This window comes from Zootoca vivipara, chromosome 1 (genome assembly GCF_965207765.1).
Source record: "Zootoca vivipara chromosome 1, rZooViv2.hap1.1, whole genome shotgun sequence".
NCBI classification, from domain to species: Eukaryota; Metazoa; Chordata; class Lepidosauria; order Squamata; family Lacertidae; genus Zootoca; species Zootoca vivipara.
In genome coordinates this window covers 103676530-103696808 of record NC_142582.1, presented here as the reverse complement: position 1 = coordinate 103696808, position 20279 = coordinate 103676530, and the positions used below count along the sequence as shown (strand labels likewise).

At 44.7% G+C, this 20279-nt stretch overlaps 1 protein-coding gene across 1 annotated transcript in view; it reads left to right on the top strand.

The window, feature by feature from the left end:
- Positions 1-14930, top strand: part of LOC132591905 (protein CFDP2-like) — a 33502-nt gene extending 18572 nt beyond the window's left edge. Inside the window, exon 2 of the mRNA XM_088672004.1 lies at positions 12769-14930. Coding sequence (XP_088528130.1) covers positions 12949-14232 — 1284 coding nt within the window. The 5' untranslated portion in view covers positions 12769-12948 and the 3' untranslated portion in view covers positions 14233-14930. The remainder of the gene's footprint in view (positions 1-12768) is intronic.
- Positions 14931-20279: the final 5349 nt, after the last annotated feature.

Sequence of the window (20279 nt, the reverse complement as noted above, 5' to 3'; positions counted from 1 at the left end):
AAAATATATAATTTTTATCATAGTTCTATGCTGCCCTTCCTCTGAGGATCACAGGTAGTTTACAATATAAAAAGACAAAAATACATAACATAGTAACAAACAAAAAGAGTAACCCCCCCCCCCAGTCACAGTTTAAAGGGCCATAGATGTTTAATTAGCCAAAGGGCTGGGAGAAGAGGAATGTTTTTGCCTGGAACCTAAAATAGATGTTTCATGGCTGTGGTGTTGCTTATGTATGTATCACAAACTGCAATCCTTTGCAACAAAAAAGAGGTTCAGCACCTACAGTTTGTATGTGCCCTGAAGGGGGAAAGTTTGGTATTAGCAGCAACAGTTTGGTATTAGCAGCAACAGGGCAGTCTCAAGCAGGTCGGCCGCCCTGGCACTGAGGGGCGGAGATCGCTCCGGCGCCCCCGCCCTCGCAGGGCGCATGGTTTCTGCGCGGTGCCCTGCCTACCGGCCCAGCGCACTGCAACACCGGGGGTCTACCTAGAGCCGGCCCTGAGCAGCAAGCTGGGAAAAGGGTCGGAGCCATGGCTGGTGCCTGTTTGAATCCACAGCTGCAGCTTGGGGAGAAGCAAGACCCTCTTCATCATAGGCTCAGGTTGTAAAGGTAAAGGTAAAGGGACCCCTGACCATTAGGTCCAGTCGCAGACGACTCTGGGGTTGCGGCGCTCATCTTGCTTTACTGGCCGAGGGAGCCAGTGTACAGCTTCCGGGTCATGTGGCCAGCATGACTAAGCCGCTTCTAGCGAACCAGAGCAGCACACGGAAACACCGTTTACCTTCCCACCGGAACAATACCTATTGATCTACTTGCACTTTGACGTGCTTTCGACCTGCTAGTTGGGCAGGAACAGGGACCAAGCAAGGGGAGCTCACCCCGTCGCGGGGATTCGAACCGCCGACCTTCTGATTGGCAAACTCTAGGCTCAGTGTTTTAACCCATAGCGCCACCCGCATCCCCAGCTCAGGTTGTAGATATGTGTAAATAAGCCATATTATCATAAAGACACCACAGTCTCCACGGTGCCTCATTTCCAAAAGGAATCACAGATCTTGGGTCAGTGCTTGGGCCAAAGGAGTCTCGCACCGCTCAGAGATTAGGGTGGCGTGCAACACTATCATCCAATTTGTTACACTAGATGGTAGGGGAGCAGGCAATCAGGAAACAACCAGAAATACACAAGGAAGCAGTTTTGAGCAGCATGTCTTCTGTAATACCTAGACCTGCTGCTGGAGATATATGTCACTCTTGGCTCAAATCCTTTGGGGAATATAACAACCAGGGACTTGCTATGTTCTTTTTTTCTAGTCTGGCATCTCTGTATTTCCAGTGCCATTCAAAGCCAATGCAGCAAAAGACAGGGAGTTTTCACCCATGATGCTCAAAACATGTTTTGCCCAAATCACTCCAAGTCACAATTATATTAGCAAAGAGACATGGTGATTTGGAATATTAATTCATGACTGAATCCGATTGCAGATGGGATTACCCCTCTGAAGTAGAGTTGAGAATGATTAAAATTGGCTTCCAGAACTTTAAAGACTGCCGTAGACCACTGTTTGATTGTGTTGGTATTAAAAGCAAGTCCTCCCTTCCTTCCCAGTCAGATCACATCTCCAGAAATGCATTCATTATTTTCCCACCCACCCCCCACTCCACATTTTCCATGCTCCACTTCAATATAAATATTCTCAGAAAGTCTTACAGATGCTAAATAATACCTGTTCTGCATTTGTAAGAAACCAATCTTTTAGTGTGGCAGCTACTGTATACTTTGGAACTCCCTGCCTGTTGACAATGTCAGGTCCAGACACATCCCCAGCTGTGCACTTGAACCTTCAAGGGGATATGACTCCATTCAGTACAAGAGAGCCACAAGTTCCCAGATCAGGTTGGTTTGCCGCCATTAACATTTCCATCTTGTTTGACTGGATTTTAGGTTTGTTCATTCTTTGCATATGTGCCATTGTGTTACAGTATGTCTTTAAAATATGTTATTCCCAAAAGTAACAATAACAGCCTGCTGTTGCTTTTCAAAGATTAGAAAGACTTTGAAAATCCCATTGTGGAAAAATAGATAGTTATAAGATTATGAAGCCTTTTGTAAAACATACTTTGTGAAGCATCCCTTTCCACTTTCTAGGGATGCTAAATTCCTTTGAAGAATCTTGTTAAAATGTGCAGCATCCTTCTAATCTGATTTTATTGTTTCAGCTCTTCCGGCTTCTAATTATTAGCTAACGATTCTTTCTAGCTGACCTTTCCAAATGTCAGTGCCCCAAGCAGAGAGCAGAGAAAGGGGTTATCATGCCTGGCTACGCATTGAGCTATAGAATCATAGGTCTAGAAGGCCAGCAAGCTCCCCTTTCCCAGGATATCATTATCCATATCCAAAACCCACAAATTAACTAATTAACTCACACAACACAGACTCTGTTCTCTAAACAATACAATGCGGCAATGCGGCGATAAATTTCCTGGCAGCAAAAAACAGTAGATGTAAAACAGGGATGGTGGCATAGAATAGAATGTAAAAATATAAACATACCGTGTTTCTCATATTATAAGACACGTCTTATATTTATTTTTTCCTCAAAAAAACACACTATGGCTTATTTTCAAGGGATGTCTTATTTTTTTCCTCCTCCTCCTGCCGCGGCCGGCATTGCTGCTGCACCTATCACTATGTCTTATTTTCGGGGTATGGCTTATATTCCTTGAATGCTTAAAAATCCTGCTATGGCTTATTTTATGGGGATGCCTTAAAATATGAGAAACAGGGTATATTGTTGTTTAATCATTTAGTTGTGTCCGACTCTTCATGACCCCATGGACCAGAGCACGCCAGGCACTCCTGTCTTCCACTGCCTCCCGCAGTTTCGTCAAACTCATGTTAGTAGCTTCGAGAACACTGTCCAACCATCTCGCCCTCTGTTGTCCCCTTCTCCTTGTGCCCTCAATCTTTCCCAGCGCTAGGGTCTTTTCCAGGGAGTCTTCTCTTCTCATGAGGTGGCCAAAGTATTGGAGCCTCAGCTTCAGGATCTGTCCTTCCAGTGAGCACTCAGGGCTCATTTTCTTAAGAATGGATAGGTTTGATCTTCTTGCAGTCCATGGGACTCTCAACAAAACAACAGGCATATAAACATATATAAAACTACAGAATATAAAATCAACCACTGCAGAGGCCTACCCAAACAGAAGAGGATGTGGAACTGATTGTATAGGTATTTGACGATATAAAATGTATTGTATATCTGTAGAAGTGGAATATAGGTAGCCAGCTCCAAAACAACCTCACCTCCTCAATCCTTTAGAAATAGGGGGAAAGAAGAAGAAGAAAGAGAGAGATGAAAAATGCAATGAATAAATAGGACCAGAACCAGATTGTGGTATGAGATGAGGCATTCAAATCCTCTACCAAGCAACTGATTGTGGAACATAAAATGAGAGCCAAAAAAACCCAGACCTGCTGCCAAACCTTTAGCATTATAATTCAAAGCTAAAAATAGTAATAGATGATCCAGTTTATTAATTAATATGCTCCAGATCCCTGTGTTTTTTCTTAATAGCAGCTAGATCATATCCAAATAAGGTGAAGCTGTTTTTCCTGTTATTTGCATATGCAGATAGAATTAATTATAGCAAGAGAGTAAGGGCTTATCCTCACCTACCTTTTACCCCACCCTTTCCAGCAGAGGCAAAATGTGGGGGGCCCAGAGGGCCCATGGCCCCAGGTGCACATTTTTTGAGGGGGCACAGTCAGGCACACCCACAACAGGCACAGAGCCTTTGCAGCTGAGGCACAGCAGCAGGTGGTTTGGTCTAATGGGCAGGTAGATGGAGGCAACAGGCAAGAAGCCTGTTGGAGGTGGACTCCATTCGCCTTCCACACAGGCTCCGTGTGCACCCTCTGGCACATGCCCCCACCCCAGCAGCCCACTCCACCAGGGGGCCACAACACTTGCCCTGTCCGGGCACTAGCAACCCACGCTATGCCACTGCTTTCCAGGCACAGGTATGCACTTTAAGACTCAATTTTTCTTCGCAGTTGAGCTATCCCCATGAAAACCCACTCTGAATCACAACAGACGGCAATTCAGATTTTCCGCAGGTGGCCATTTCTTCTGATTCCATGGCAAAGAGTGGGTTTTCACGGGGAAAGCTCCAGAGAGAGAGAAGAGTGCTGAAACATAGAGCTTTTAAGCACAGACCATGCCTGGATAGTATGAAGGAAAACTAAGTGTGGGTAAGCCCTCAGAGCCTCTTAGTACAGCTTCCCTACATAGAGATAACCTCATGTACGGAGGTTGTAATGTGTGAAGCAGCCCTAAGTTATAGATAACCTGCACCCTTTATCTGAGCAAACAATCTAATGAAATGCTTCTCAGGTATTCACAGTGCCCTTGAAAATATATTCTTTGTTGAGATTCAATTACAGATCAATTGCACAAAGTCAGAAAAATGCACCAAATGTGTCTCAAAAAGCAGCACTGTATAAACAGGGAGCTGTCAGGCAGCCTCATACATTTCACTGTAATAGTGATATAAAATAAAACTGCAGAGCATCTCTTAATAGAATCTTCTAATTCCTCAAAAAAACCTTAAATGGCTGAGAATAGTTGTTTATATGACATTATGGCAGACTGAAAGAATTTCAAACTGGATGAGAAGAAAGGGAGAGCAACCGAGACAAAAATAACAGGTAGGAAATCTGGATAACAAATGGAGGCTGAGCTAGGAAGTGATGGATAGGAATTGGTGGAGAGCAGGGTTGGAAGAAGCTTCAGCATGAAATCCCTCAAAACAAGAGCAGGAAGCAGTGGGAACGATATCAAGTCAGCAAACAAAATAAGAGATAAAATCAGTGATTGAGCAAGCTGGAGAGGAGGAGTGAAATGAACATAAACGGTAAAGGTAAAGGGACCCCGGACCGTTAGGTCCAGTCACGGACGACTCTGGGGTTGCGGTGCTCATCTTGCTTTACTGGCCGAGGGAGCCGGCGTACTAAGCCGCTTCTGGCGAACCAGAGCAGTGCACGGAAACACCGTTTACCTTCCCGCCGGAGTGGTACCTATTTATCTAATAATAATAATAATAATAATAATAATAATAATAATAATAATAATAATAATAATAATTATTATATACCCCGCCCATCTGGCTGGGTTTCCCCAGCCACTCTGGGCGGCTTCCAACAGAAAAATGAAATAAAATAATCAATTAAACATTAAAAGCCTCCCTAAACAGGGCTGCCTTCAGATGTCTTCTACAAATCTGGTAGCTGTTTTTCTCTTTGATATCTAATGGGAGGACGTTCCACAGGGTGGGCGCCACCACCAAGAAGGCCCTCTGCCTAGTTCCCTGCAACTTGGCTTCTCGTAACAAGGGAACTGCCAGAAGGCCCTTGGTACTAGACCTCAGTGTCCGGGCAGAACGCTCCTTCAGGTATATGGGACCAAGGCCATTTAGGGCTTTAAAGGTCAGCACCAACACTTTGAACTGTGCTCGGAAACGTACTGGGAGCCAATGTAGATCTTTCAAGACTGGTGTTATGTGGTCTTGGCAGCTGCTCCCAGTCACCAGTCTAGCTGCCGCATTCTGGATTAGTTGTAGTTTCCGGATCACCTTCAAAGGTAGCCCCACGTAGAGCGCATTGCAGTAGTCCAAGTGGGAGATAACTCGAGCATGTACCACTCTGGCGAGACAGTCTGCAGGCAGGTAGGGTCTCAGCCTGTGTACCAGATGGAGCTGATAAACAGCTGCCCTGGACACAGAATTGACCTGCGCCTCCATGGGCAGCTGTGAGTCCAAAATGACTCCCAGGCTGCGCACCTGGTCCTTCAGGGGCACAGTTACCCCATTCAGGACCAGGGAGTCCTCCACACCTGCCCGCCTCCTGTCCCCCACAAACAGTACTTCTGTCTTGTCAGGATTCAACCTCAATCTGTTAGCCGCCATCCATCCTCAACCGCCTCCAGGCACTCACACAGGACCTTCACCGCCTTCACTGGTTCTGATTTGAAAGAGAGGTAGAGCTGGGTATCATCCACATACTGATCTCTCCCAGCAGCTGCATGTAGATGTTAAAAAGCATGGGGGAGAGGACAGAGCCCTGAGGCACCCCACAAGTGAGAGCCCAGGGATCCGAGCACTCATCCCCCACCACCACTCTCTGAACACGGCCCAGGAGGAAGGAGCGGAACCACTGTATGACTTTGATGTGCTAATGAACTAAAGAAATCAAAGGGCTGTGTGTATGTATGTACAGGTAATTTGCAAGTTGCATGTATTTAACTTAGGCTCATTCAGCTTTATGTGCTTGGTTAAAAAAAATTAAATAAAATAAATAAACAGAGGCAGGAAGGGAGTGAGCCTCTGGGAGAAAAGACTTTGGCAATTCCACCCATCATTGAACACAATGTGTTTTGACTCTACATGATTTTGGCTCTACACACTATCCCCAGAATGTAACCCCCAGTGTGTTGAGAGTCTCCTGTATAAGTGTGTATACTGCATGAGCTGCAATAAATGATAAGACGAACTGCACATTTGCATAGCAAAAAAGGGCCTGTTCTTTCACATGATCACAGTCATGTGTAGGCCTAAAGCAGAAGTTTGTGACATGCATTGGTGGGCGTGCATTCACTAAACAGCAATTATGTGATTATAGCAGGAGTTTCTGAAGCCACCCTAATCATGAGAATAACCATGACATGAGAGGGCGTGTGCTAGGGAGCTCATATATCTTCCCCTTGTTGCCGAACACATAAAGTAGCTCTAGGTCAGATTTGCATTTGACCTTGTGAATTCCAGCATTTAGATAACTGGGTTTGTCTATACAACTTCAGAGGAGATGCGGCAACATGAATCAAATTGCTGTGGGTTTGGGGTCTGAACCTCAAGTCTAGGTTTGTTTGGACTGCTTGGTGGCCTATTGTGCTGATTGATATTTTGAAGTTATACATTGAGCTAATACAAAAACTCCCCCGGAGGATGGAGAAGCAATCTATACCAGCTTCCAGTTTCCAAGGGAAGATGCTGAACATTCTCTTTCCAGCAAAAATTCTGTGCCCGGGTGCCCCGCACCCCTTGCACCCCTGGGTAAAGACGGCCCTGACTCTGAGTTGTTGCTGATATTGAAGTCAATGGGGAATGTTATGCATCTGGGATCTCTGGGTATATATATCAGTGCAGTTCAAGTCAAGATCTTGAGGGTTGGAATTATTGCTAATTCATTTACTTGGACCGCAAAAAATATTTGGAATCACTGATACTACATGCGTATGTTTCCCTTTAAGGCAGGGATTAGGCCTGCGTAAACCATCAACAGTCTGAATAATACTGCATGGGGAAGTCAATTTGAATAGATAGCTGAACTGGGGACGTTACATTTGTAAAGTTAATTAAAATCATCCCAGAAGGCTTTCAAAATATTTTTAACTGCACAATGTTTCTTCAGCATCACATCATGCTTTGCACTGATTTTGTTAAGCTCTGCTAGCTAGAAATGCAAATGATTTGCTGTGCCCTACTTAATGCTCGTAAGAATTCTGGGGAGCTGTTTTCAAGCTATTCCACGAGCACTGAGATTTTTGTTTGCCCCTCATTTCGTTGTTCAGAATTTGAAGAGCTTTTTTAAAAAAATTAGTCAAACATACATTTCTGTGTGTTGTGTCAAGAACTATAAGCCATCCCCACAGTGTAAAATTAAACAGGATCACGATGTTCAAATAACGCAGAAAGTGAAATTGTCAGGAACCACAATTCTGAAATGGTGTTTGATTTTCCAGAGAGTGCACCTTTCAGAAGGCCTGTTCTACTTTTTTCTTGATAATCTCCAGATGGGATTGCATCATTTCTTCTGTCAAGGATTTGACAATTGTTTTAGAAGCTTGTTTTCCTTTGGGTGATGTTGTGATGCAGAGGTATCATTTCAGGCTGAGTGGGAGAGGCAAGATGCCCAGTAAGGTTCAAAGGCCTGCTGTTATTTTCAAAATTAAATAGCAGAAATCCAGTGAATTTTAAGGACATTTATTGAGCCATCTTAATCAAAGGCATAGGTGCTCATCAGGAATGAAAACAACTTGTAGTATGAAACACAGTATACGAGGAAATCATCACACAGTGCACAGTTAAATGATGGGATTTGCTATCACAAGATAGACATCAACCTGCATGGGTTTAAAATGGATTAATTCATGGAGGATAAGGCCCTCAATGGCTACTAATTATGATAATTATATTTCCAAGGAGGTTTGTATCTGAATACCTAGTTGCTGAGGATCATGAGTTCTGAGGTTCCATGACCTGCCTGTAGGATTCTTAGAGGCATCTCATTAACCACGGTGAGAACAGAATCCTGAACTAAAAGGGTCTTTGATCCGATCCATCAGGGTTCCTGTGTTCTTCTGCCTCTCACAATGGCAGCCCTGCAAGGACTTTGCTATTGATCCCTCCACTTCCCACAGCTAATGCAACTGGACACAAATACTGTGTTTGTGAAAGCTGAAACTGAAACAGTTCCAGACCTCAGTGCTTAGTATTGCTGTAGGGAAGGTCGGGCCATGAACGTTCATGATGACACCATCAGCCTGAGGAGACTTTGGGTGATTACAGTGGGGGGGGGCGAGCATCTGGGTACATTTGCCCTGGACCTCAGAGGGGTAAGCTGGCCTCACCAGCCAGACGTATGTTGTCGTGCCAAGAATGCCCTGTGTCCCTCAGCTACCCAGGGCCTCAGACAAGCTCTGCCTGCAGAAATGTTTCTCCCAGGGCTCTCATTCTCTCATTCGGTAGCCAAATGTATTGGACATACCACATCCTTTCATATTGTCTCACCTGCCCTATACATTGAAGGCAAGTCCATGGGTTTATTCATATGATAGTTTGAAGCTATGGCAGCAGATTCATCATGATCAAGCAGGTTTTTTTTTACCTGGGAGACATATGAAGGACAATATTAGGAATATAATCGATGTCTTGGAAAAATTAGAGGTGAAAAAGAATTCTAAAGCTTTGTTAATGTTCATCGATGCAGAGAAGGCCTTTGATAACATTTCTTGGAGTTTCATGAATAAAAATTTAGAAAAGATGGAGGCTGGGCAAAGCTTTATGAATGGTTTAAATGCGATTTATTTTGAGCAGAAAGCAAAAATTATAATAAAAAATGTGGTATCAGAGGAAATTAGAATTGAGAAGGGCCGCCCCTAGCTCCAGTCTGGTGGGGGGCAGCGCGGGGGCAGCGCCCCTGGCCCGCCCCCTCGCCTCCTCCGCCTGAGCGGGAAGAAGCAGAGCACACTACGGAGCGGGTCCTGGCACATGTGTCATGATGTCACGATGCATGTGTCATGGCGCATGCGCGCTGCGGAGTGACGCCCTGCCCCCAGGGGGTGCTGCCCCGTGCGGGCAAGTAGCACTGTTAGCCCCTGAGCACACATAATTAATAATAATAATAATAATAATAATAATAATAATAATAATAATAAATTATTTATACCCTGCCCATCTGGCTGAGTTTCCCCAGCCACTCTGGGCGGCTCCCAATTGAGTGTTAAAAACAATGCAGCATTAAATATTAAAAACTTCACTAAACAGGGCTGCCTTCAGATGTCTTTTAAAAAATAGGATAGCTGCTTATTTCCTTGACATCTGATGGGAGGGTGTTCCACGGGGCGGGCGCCACTGCCAAGAAGGCCCTCTGTCTGGTTCCCTGTAACCGCACTTCTCGCAATGAGGGAATCGCCAGAAGGCCCTTGGCGTTGGACCTCAGTGTCCGGGCTGAATGATGGGGGTGGAGATGCTCCTTCCAGTATACTAGACCAAGGCCGTTTAGGGTTTTAAAGGTCAGCACCAACACTTGGAATTGTGAAACATACTGGGAGCCAATGCAGATCTCTCAGGACCGATGTTATATAGTCTCGGTGGCCACTCCCAGTCACCAGTCTAGCTGCCGCATTCTGGATTAATTGCAGTTTCCGGGTCACCTTCAAAGGTAGTCCCACGTAGAGCACATTGCAGTAGTCCAAGCGAGAGATAACTAGAGCATGCACCACTCCACCATGTTGAGAAAACCCCTTAATCTTTATTTTATTTTACTCTTTGGTAAATCTCAGAAAGGGGCAAGATTAGATTTAGACACACAAAGCATTTAAATAAAAATCAAGACTCTTTGCACTCTGCTCTGCTCCCTCTTGCTTCCTGCCCAGGGTGGCCTTGCCCTCTGCCTGCCCCTCAGAGCCAACACATCACATGGGGCTGGGTCTCGGAGGCTGCAGCCTCTCCTCTTCCTTGCCCGCTCTCCAGAAGGGAGGAGTTCAGCAGCAGCAGCCATGGAGAGGAGAGGCTATGGAGAGCCAACGGGATGCTTCCTGGCAGCTGCTACTGCCTCCACTGCCGTCGTTCAGGACAAGCCCCAGCTCATCCTCCTCCCCAGGCTTGACTAACAGCCTCTGACAGCCTTATCCTCTATGAATTTTGTCAAATTCCAGCATAGCCAATGTTAGGGATACTGGAATTGTACAAGAAATTTAGAGAGCTAGTCCAGAGACAAAAGAAGAATGGCAGATGAAACTGATGGAGTATGCGGAGATGGTGAAACTGATGGGGAAGATCCGAAACCAGGAAGATCAAGTATTTCCTAAAGATTAGAGTAAATTTGTAATTTACTTAAAAGGCCACGGTAAACAGTTAAAATCTTTGGCAGGGATATAAGGACACTTGTAATGCGGAATTATTTATGATCATTATTGTTAATTAATAGGTAGATAATGGTAAAAGATGCGGAAAACTTAAATTTAAATATGGAATCCATGGAGGGAGGGAAGGAGGTCCAAACCTTGTATCTGAATGTTTGGAAATGTTATGTTTTATATGTATAAAATTATTTAAAACTTTTAAAAATATTTTTTTAAAAAAAAAATCTAGAGAGCCATTGGGTTAGGCACTATGGTGCTAGAGGTTACACAATAGGCTAAGATTATAAATATGGTTTGTACTGTTGTCAAACCAGGCATCTGTTACTTAAGAGGCTTTTTCGTAAGACAGCTGGCATCATTACTGCATGGTCACAGCAGCCTGTTTATAATGGCAGCACTACAATGAATTAATGGAACTGTCTGATCCCATTCTGAAACGTGTTAGCAGCATCAGGAATAGATTAGTTCCCCTCTGCCAGACTTCAGAGTGGACTGTGACATTTGAGATTATCTCCAGGGTTTCTCAACCTTTTTTTGAATTCGCACCCCTTCCTTCTAAACTCTTCCACTCAAACCCAACACAGCATTTGGAGATTTTTGCATAACATTATCTGTGGATTGATACTAATCTACGTAACACTGGGGGGGGGGGGGACAGAATATAACCTCTCTGACCCCACCCCCATCAAAAATAACAACTGGAGAACTTGGACTAGAGATAGCCATTGTGGCGCCCCCTGGAGGTTTGTTGGATTTCTCTCTTAGCTATCTACAGCTTTTCAATAGCATGTGTCTGTGGCTTTGCTAATTACATCATTAACCAGCACACAAACAAATGTAATTTGTTGTAGTTGGATTGCTTTATAATTGAGTATCTCTTCATTATGGCAGGCAAAAGCAACAGCTATTACCACCCGCTTTCACTGTTACATCATTCCATTGCCACCAATAGTTTTAATTTGAGGAGCGGGGACTCCATTTTTTGTGCTTGCAGTTCCAGGTAATAAAAAAATTCCTTCAGTAGCACCTTAAAGGCCAACTAAGTTTTTATTTTGGTATGAGCTTTCGTGTGCATGCAGACCAACACGGCTACCTACCTGTAACTAGTTCCAGGTAATGTTAGTATCGCTCCAAGTGTAGCCCCCCCCTTTTTGCTACAAGTATTTCCTGTTATGTAAGTGCTTCTGAGAACAAGGGTTCTTTTACAGAGAGGGAAAGCACTGACTGTGTTTTCATTTTAGCTCAGGTCAAGTGTGGTACAGAGAGGGGAATTAAATTTGCAGACCTGCTTCTCTAAATCTGCCCTCCCCAAAATTTGGGGTCAGAGTTCACTTCAGGTCTAGTGGCTATGAATTTTCCAAGCAGATGTTGCTTCCCCACTCCCTTGGAAATGTGCATGGCTCTGGCAGGGGTCTAGAGCTCTCACACCCCAAAGCCCAGTACCTTGCTTGCACTTTTGTTGCACTTTAGCCCCCTGGGCAGCAACCATGGGATTGAATTCACAGAACAAACCTAGGCAGAGCAAACCCACCACTAATGCACTATTACCGTGTCAAGAAAATGTTGCAGAAAACATCTATAATAAAACCAACAGGGAAGGGGGCACTGTAGGAAATAAACAGATTCCCATTTTACTCAGAAGGCAAAATTGTGGAATATTTTACTTCTGCCCTGACCCTCCAAGAAATATTTGAGCGTCAATCTCACACACGCAATTGCAATCACTTCCTTGGTTTTGGGAGCATCTATATGGTTTGCAAAGTCACAGATCACGTCACCGTCAGTGGGAAGCTAAAATTAAAAAGATGGATGGATAATGAGGAATTAGCATTTAGTGACCTTAATCAGTCTAGCGATGATTACAGCATTTTCACGCACCATAATATACAAATGTTAATAAGAAAAGTGCCATAAATATGTTAATACATGTAAATGGTACAATTTAGCCCCCGTAGGAATATAGATTATCTCAGCACCTATTTTGCAAACAGGTATTATGGAGCTTACACTCCAAGCATAAACACACATTCTCTATTACGAATTAAAGAGAAGTGTAAAATGTTTCAGCCCCTTCATGGATCAATGCCTTGTCGTGGCGAAGGGGCTTGAATAACTCAGAGAAGCTATGAGCTATGCCATGCAGGGCCACCCAAGATGGACAGGTCATAGTGGAGAGTTTTGACTAAACGTGATCCACCTGGAGAAGGAACTGGCAAGCCACTCCAGTATCCCTGCCAAGAAAACTCCATGGACAAAGACAACAGGCATATAAAAGTTATGACGCTGGAAGATGAGCCCCTCAGGTCGGAAGGCGTCCAACATGCTACTGAGGAAGAGCGGAGGACAAGTACAAGTAGATTCAGAGCTGATGAAGCGGCTGGGCCAAAGCCGAAAGGACACTCAGTTGCGGATATGCCTGGAAGCGAAAGGAAAGTCCGATGCTGTAAAGAAAAATATTGCATAGGAACCTGGAATGTAAGAACCATGAGTGGAGGTAAGCTGGATGTGGTCAAAAATGAGATGACAAGAATAAATATCGACATCCTGGGCATCAGTGAACTAAAATGGAAGGGAATGGGCGAATTCAGTTCGGGTGACTATCATATCTACTACTGTGGGCAAGAATCCTGTAGCAGAAATGGAGTGGCCCTCATAGTCAACAAAAGAGTGGCAAAAGCTGTAATGGGATGCAATCTCAAAAATGACAGAATGATCTCGATACGAATCCAAGGCAGACCTTTTAACATCACAGTAATCCAAGTTTATGCACCAACTACCGGTGCTGAAGAAAGTGAAATTGACCAATTCTATGAAGACCTACAACAACTTCTAGAAATGACACCAAAGAAGGATGTTCTTCTCATTACAGGGGATTGGAATGCTAAAGTAGGGAATCAAGAGATAAAAGGAACAACTGGCAAGTTTGGCCTTGGAGTTCAAAATGAAGCAGGGCAAAGGCTAATAGAGTTCTGTCAAGAGAACAAGCTGGTCATCACAAACACTCTCTTCCAACAACACAAGAGACGACTCTACACATGGATATCACCAAATGGGCAGCATCGAAATCAGATTGATTATATTCTCTGCAGCCAAAGATGGAGAAGCTCTATACAGTCAGCAAAAACAAGACCTGGAGCTGACTGTAACTCAGATCATCAGCTTCTTATAGCAAAATTCCAGCTTAAACTGAAGAAAGTAGGAAAAACCACTGGGCCAGTAAGATACAATCTGAATCAAATCCCTTATGAATACACAGTGGAAGTGAGGAACAGGTTTAAGTATTTAGATTTGGTGGACAGAGTGCCTGAAGAACTATGGATGGAGGCTCGTAACATTATACAGGAGGCAGCAACGAAAACCATCCCAAGGAAAAGGAAATGCAAGAAAGCAAAATGGCTATCCAACGAGGCCTTACAAATAGCGGAGGAGAGGAGGCAAGCAAAATGCAAGGGAGATAGGGAAAGATACAGGAAACTGAATGCAGATTTCCAAAAAAACAGCAAGGAGAGACAAGAGGGTCTTCTTAAATGAGCAATGCAAAGAAATAGAGGAAAACAATAGAATGGGGAAAACCAGAGATCTGTTCAAGAAAATTGGAGATATGAAAGGAACATTTCGTACAAAGATTACCATAATCAAGGACAAAAGTGGTAAGGACCTAACAGAAGCAGAAGACATCAAGAAGAGGTGGCAAGAATACACAGAGGAATTATACCAGAAAGATATGGAGGTCTCATACACCCCAGGTAGTGTGGTTGCTGACCTTGAGCCAGACATCTTGGAGAATGAAGTCAAATGGGCCTTAGAAAGCATTGCTAATAACAAGGCCAGTGGAAGTGATGATATTCCAGCTGAACTATTTAAAATTTTAAAAGATGATGCTGTTAAGGTGCTACACCCAATATGCCAGCAAGTTTGGAAAACTCAGCAATGGCCAGAGGATTGGAGAAGATCAGTCTACATCCCAATTCCAAAGAAGGGCAGTGCCAAAGAATGCTCCAACTACCGCACAATTGCGCTCATTTCACACGCTAGCAAGGTTATGCTTAAAATTCTACAAGGCAGGCTTAGGCAGTATGTGGACCGAGAACTCCCAGAAGTGCAAGCTGGATTTCGAAAGGGCAGAGGAACCAGAGACCAAATAGCAAACATGCGCTGGATTATGGAGAAAGCTAGAGAGTTCCAGAAAAACGTCTACTTCTGCTTCATTGACTATGCAAAAGCCTTTGACTGTGTCGACCACAGCAAACTATGGCAAATTCTTAAAGAAATGGGAGTGCCTGATCACCTCATCTGTCTCCTGAGAAATCTCTATGTGGGACAAGAAGCTACAGTTAGAACTGGATATGGAACAACTGATTGGTTCAAAATTGGGAAAGGAGTACGACAAGGTTGTATATTGTCTCCCTGCTTATTTAACTTATATGCAGAATTCATCATGCGAAAGGCTGGACTAGATGAATCCCAAGCCGGAATTAAGATTGCCGGAAGAAATATCAACAACCTCAGATATGCAGATGACACAACCTTGATGGCAGAAAGCGAGGAGGAATTAAAGAACCTTTTAATGAGGGTGAAAGAGGAGAGCGCAAAATATGGTCTGAAGCTCAACATCAAAAAAACCAAGATCATGGCCACTGGTCCCATCACCTCCTGGCAAATAGAAGGGGAGGAAATGGAGGCAGTGAGAGATTTTACTTTCTTGGGCTCCTTGATCACTGCAGATGGTGACAGCAGTCACGAAATTAAAAGACGCCTGCTTCTTGGGAGAAAAGCAATGACAAACCTAGACAGCATCTTAAAAAGCAGAGACATCACTTTGCCGACAAAGGTCCGTATAGTTAAAGCTATGGTTTTCCCAGTAGTGATGTATGGAAGTGAGAGCTGGACCATAAAGAAGGCTGATCGTCGAAGAATTGATGCTTTTGAATTATGGTGCTGGAGGAGACTCTTGAGAGTCCCATGGACTGCTAGAAGATCAAACCTATCCATTCTTAAGGAAATCAGCCCTGAGTGCTCCCTGGAAGGACAGATCGTGAAGCTGAGGCTCCAATACTTTGGCCACCTCATGAGAAGAGAAGAATCCTTGGAAAAGACCCTGATGTTGGGAAAGATTGAGGGCACTAGGAGAAGGGGACGACAAAGGACAAGATGGTTGGACAGTGTTCTCGAAGCTACGAACATGAGTTTGACCAAACTGCGGGAGGCAGTGCAAGACAGGAGTGCCTGGCGTGCTATGGTCCATGGGGTCACGAAGAGTCGGACACGACTAAACGACTAAACAACAACAAAATGTTTCAGACTTTGCTTTTTTAAAAAGGGTTGAAAATAAACGAAAATTTAACTGTGCTACTCCATCTCTACTATCCTGAGCTGAAACGAGGTTTCCTGCAACAGTCAGTTCCTTGCTGCTGCCCTTATGCATAGAGCTTGATTCTTGAATATGTGGGCAGTGCCACTTCCAGGTCCGTCTTAAGCACATCCAGTTCCGTGGCGCAAAGGTCCCTCCGACGCCCTTCTCCCTTTCCCAAAATTTAGCCTGGGGCGGAGGGTGCCGTTGGGGCTGCCTGACTACAGCCCGCTGCTGGTGCTCTCGCTGCTGCCCAGCGGCCCGTGGAACAGGAGGCATACACTTTAAAATATATGGGAAGTACCTCCAAAGAAAGCTTGCCGTTACAAGGGGAGGAATAAAGAGCAGGCCCACAGGGCTTCCCGCCCAAGCCTGCAGGTTTCTGTTTTGGCAGAAATGTGGCGCCGCCGATGTGTGCACGCCCCTTCCCTGCTCGCCTCCTTCCCGAGCTCTGTGAGGGCGCGCACGGCTGCAGCTGCTGCTACTAAGTGCCCAGTTGCCGGCGCGGCCAAGGGAGAGGCGGAGGCGCCGTAGGGCTAGTGGCTCGTTGTGCCCCGCCAATGCTGGGGCACCCCTTGAGAGGCTGGCGCCCTGGCGCAATGAGCCACTAGCCCCTTTGGGAAGGAGGCCTCGGTCCACTTCTCTCCCTTGCTTCAGATCCCTCTTCAGATCTAACCTTTCCCGCATGGTTTTTGGCTTATCCTCTTGATCAGGGGTCCCCAGACTACGGTCCGCGGGCCAGATGCGGCCCAATTGGCCTCCCAATCCGGCCCGTGACGACCCCCGCCGCCCGCTGCTGCCGCCCGCTCTTGCGGCACGCTGCACGGCGGCGCACTTCCAGATCTGAAAAAAATCGCCGAAAATCGTTTCTGCGCATGCGTATGGGCCTCTCCCAACCCAGAAGAGGTCATTTCCGGTGCACTTCCGGGTCAGGGGAGGTGCACTTCCGGTCGGGGGAGGCCCATACGCATGCGCACAAACAATTTTCGGCGATTTTTCCGGCCTGGAAGCGCGCCACCGCGCCAGTAAATGGGTGTGCGCATGCGCACTGGCGCACACTCCCCCACCCTCCGGCCCACTGCGCGCACACTCTCCCGCCCTCCGGCCCGCCGCGCGATCGGCGCAGTGGGCACCGGCCCAAAGGCGGGTAAGTCTGGGGACCCCTGCTCTTGATCCTCATTCCCAGCGCAACTAAGGACTCAACTATACAGCTGCAATTAAAATGTTTTAAGTGTGTCTTAAGTGCAATATACAATGCGACACTACATGGCGATGGTGAGCCTTATCAAAAATTCAATGCATTTTTTTTAAATAAAAAAAACCGCTTTTTTAAAAAAAGCATTTTCAGAAGGTTTTTATATGTGTGTAGATTCCACCCAGGCTTTCAGTGCATGTAGTAGTCCATTTGCCCACATTCTTCCTTGTCTGCTATTCTCCCTCCCTCTGTCAGATAGCCACCAGCAATTTTAGATTCTAAGCTTCTTGGGAGCAGCTATGCTGCCTTTTGTAACTCTGCAAGTTACCATGTGTAGACTGAAGGTGCAGAATCATAGATAGATAGATAGATATTATTGAAAAGCATTAAAAATACTCAGTTAACTGAAGTTCTGCCCTCCCCCCTAGCAGAAGCCTGCTAGGCGATCTCCCCCAAAATGCTCAACAACTTTTTTTCCCTCCCAACAAAAATCCTGGCTAACTTGAACTGAAACTCTGTAGAGCCGAAGCAATAGAGATGACTAGCTGTTAAAGAAAAAACCATAAAAGAAGGCATTTATTCAGAGTGTGCACTGGCCACGAGATTCAGCTTGTATCTGTAAGCTTTGGGAAGTAGTCTGATCTGTTTCAGAGCTACCCTGTGTGTCTTTCCAATTTGGCTCATTATTCAGGACTAAATTAGAGCTATTGAAAACAAAAGTGCTGCCCCCACTGCTGACAATCTAAAAAAAAAAGGTTACGACTTCTTTCATTTTCACAGATGCCTATGGAATTTGCAGGCATAGCAGCTCCTCCAGAATGGATTGAGGCTGGCAAATTGTAGGCAGATACATCCAGTGGTTCGCATGCAGGGCTCCTTTGAAGGCCAGCAAGACATGTCTTCCAGGACTCTTGTTAATGCCTGGGCCCTTTCAGGCACAGTTGGAGAGACCGAATGATGCCCTTTTGTGGGGAGCTGGAAATGGAAGAGTTATCACTTGGTACTCCTCGTCTGTTTCTTAACCAAAGCACTTATTCCCATAACAAGAGTTCCTATTGCTTATTCAATAGATGGTGGCAGGCAGCTACTGATTTTTAATTTGCTTTTGAATGATTTAGTCCCAATAGTAATGGCTGGAGTAATTAGCCTCCCATCAAATCCAGTTTAGCAGCTAAATGTAGGCCTATTGAAGTAAGGAAATGAGTAGAGTCCCAAATCTATAGCCAAAACCATATTTTTATTAAGCAATCAAGTATATATTAAATATAAATTGCAGTGAAATTAGTGGGGTTTTTTTTAAAGTTACATGGTTTTATGGAGACTCTCTGGCGTAAAGCTCTAGATTGTGTAACAATTCTGTCAACAGTGGACTTTCTCTTTCATATTTTAGACTCTTACCAGCATACGTGTCATATTGTAGAACACATTTTCTGCCCTGCTGTATGGAAAGAGCAAAGAGGCTGAATGAAAAAGCCTATGACAAAATGTGCCTGTTTGAAGAGAATGATATATTAAAAATACTGACTGGGGGCTGTAAACTTCTTTGTCTTCTTTGGCAATCACTCGTAGCCGAGTAAGATTGTCTTCCATGAGCACGGTCTGAACAGTGAGTCCGTAAGTGACTGTGGAGGCCAATTCTGGATCCACACATCCTTCCACAGCAGGGACATAGGTTTCCGGGAGGGAGTTGATCTTGGTGAGGGTTTGCTAAACATGCCTTCCTCTTAGCACATTTCTTCCTTTCATCCTGAGTTCGAGCGTCCTCAAAGTCCATGGCACCTTTGGTAAAGGCTGTTCTCCAATTGGAGTGTTTGCAGACCAGTGTTTTCCCAGTTCTCGGTGCTTATACTACATTTTTTTAAGATTTGCCTTGAGAGAGTCTTTAAACCCCTTTTGTTGACCAACAGCGTTACGCTTACCATTTTTAAGTTCGGAATAGAGTAGTTGCTTTGGAAGACGATCATCAGGCATCCGCACAAAATGCTCATGCCGGCAACAACATTTGTTTGTGGTGGTCCAGACAACCAATCAATGGACTAGCATTAGTGCAGATATAGAATGGCAGCTGGAATATGCAACTACCCAATTTCTTATTTTGGATATAGTAAGGGAATTCTGAAGGGCCTGTAGGTTCAGAACACCTAGACCTGAAACCAATTCCTCCCCTCTCCTGCCATTTAGCTAAAGCCCACAGCTGGTAGCAGCTGGTGTGATTGGTGGGAAACACAGTGAGTCACTGATACTTACCAAGAGGGAGAGGGTTACAGCTGAGGAGGCACAGAAGATGCTGGCTCTGGAGCTGGAGAACCTGTGCATCGAGTTGGAGACGATTATCTTCCTTCTTTTCTTTCTTGGGATAGCTTAGTCGGTAGAGCCTGAGGCTCTTAATCTTGAGGTTGATTCCTGCATTGCAGGGCGTTGGACTAGATGACTCTCGCCGTCCCTTCCAACTCTACAATTCTACGATTTTATTATTCTTTCTACTTTCTATTTGTATGGTGGTAGTGCTGCTGTTGTGACACACCTTACATCAGAACATGACCTGATATTGAGTCCTGACTCCACCAGTTGAAACCAATGGTGTAGATATAATCCTGAGCCAAATAGGCCAATGGCCTAACTCAGTAGAATGCATTTTGCTATGTGCCTATGAAATGCAAAGCCTTATTTGTTTCAGATACATTTGCAGAGCTGCTAATTTGTGTATTTACTCACCTCTGGAAATAGACAGCTACAGAATAAAAACCATATCTGAAATAGAACTATTCCTCCCAAGAGTAGCAATTATCTTGGTAATTTGTTTTGGATTTGGAGAATAACATGGTTCCTGTTATGGGTCTTCCTTTATTCAGAGCCATTGGACTTTGTAACATCAACATTCAGTTCCATGTTCTTCATATTACAATGTGGCACATTTTCTGTGTGTTTTGGATTTAGATCTGCACTGAATGTTTAATGAGAGCTAGACTAGGACAGGATTGTTCAGCTTGGCAGTGGAAATACATCAGTGGGATATTCTACTGGGGTTAGTCT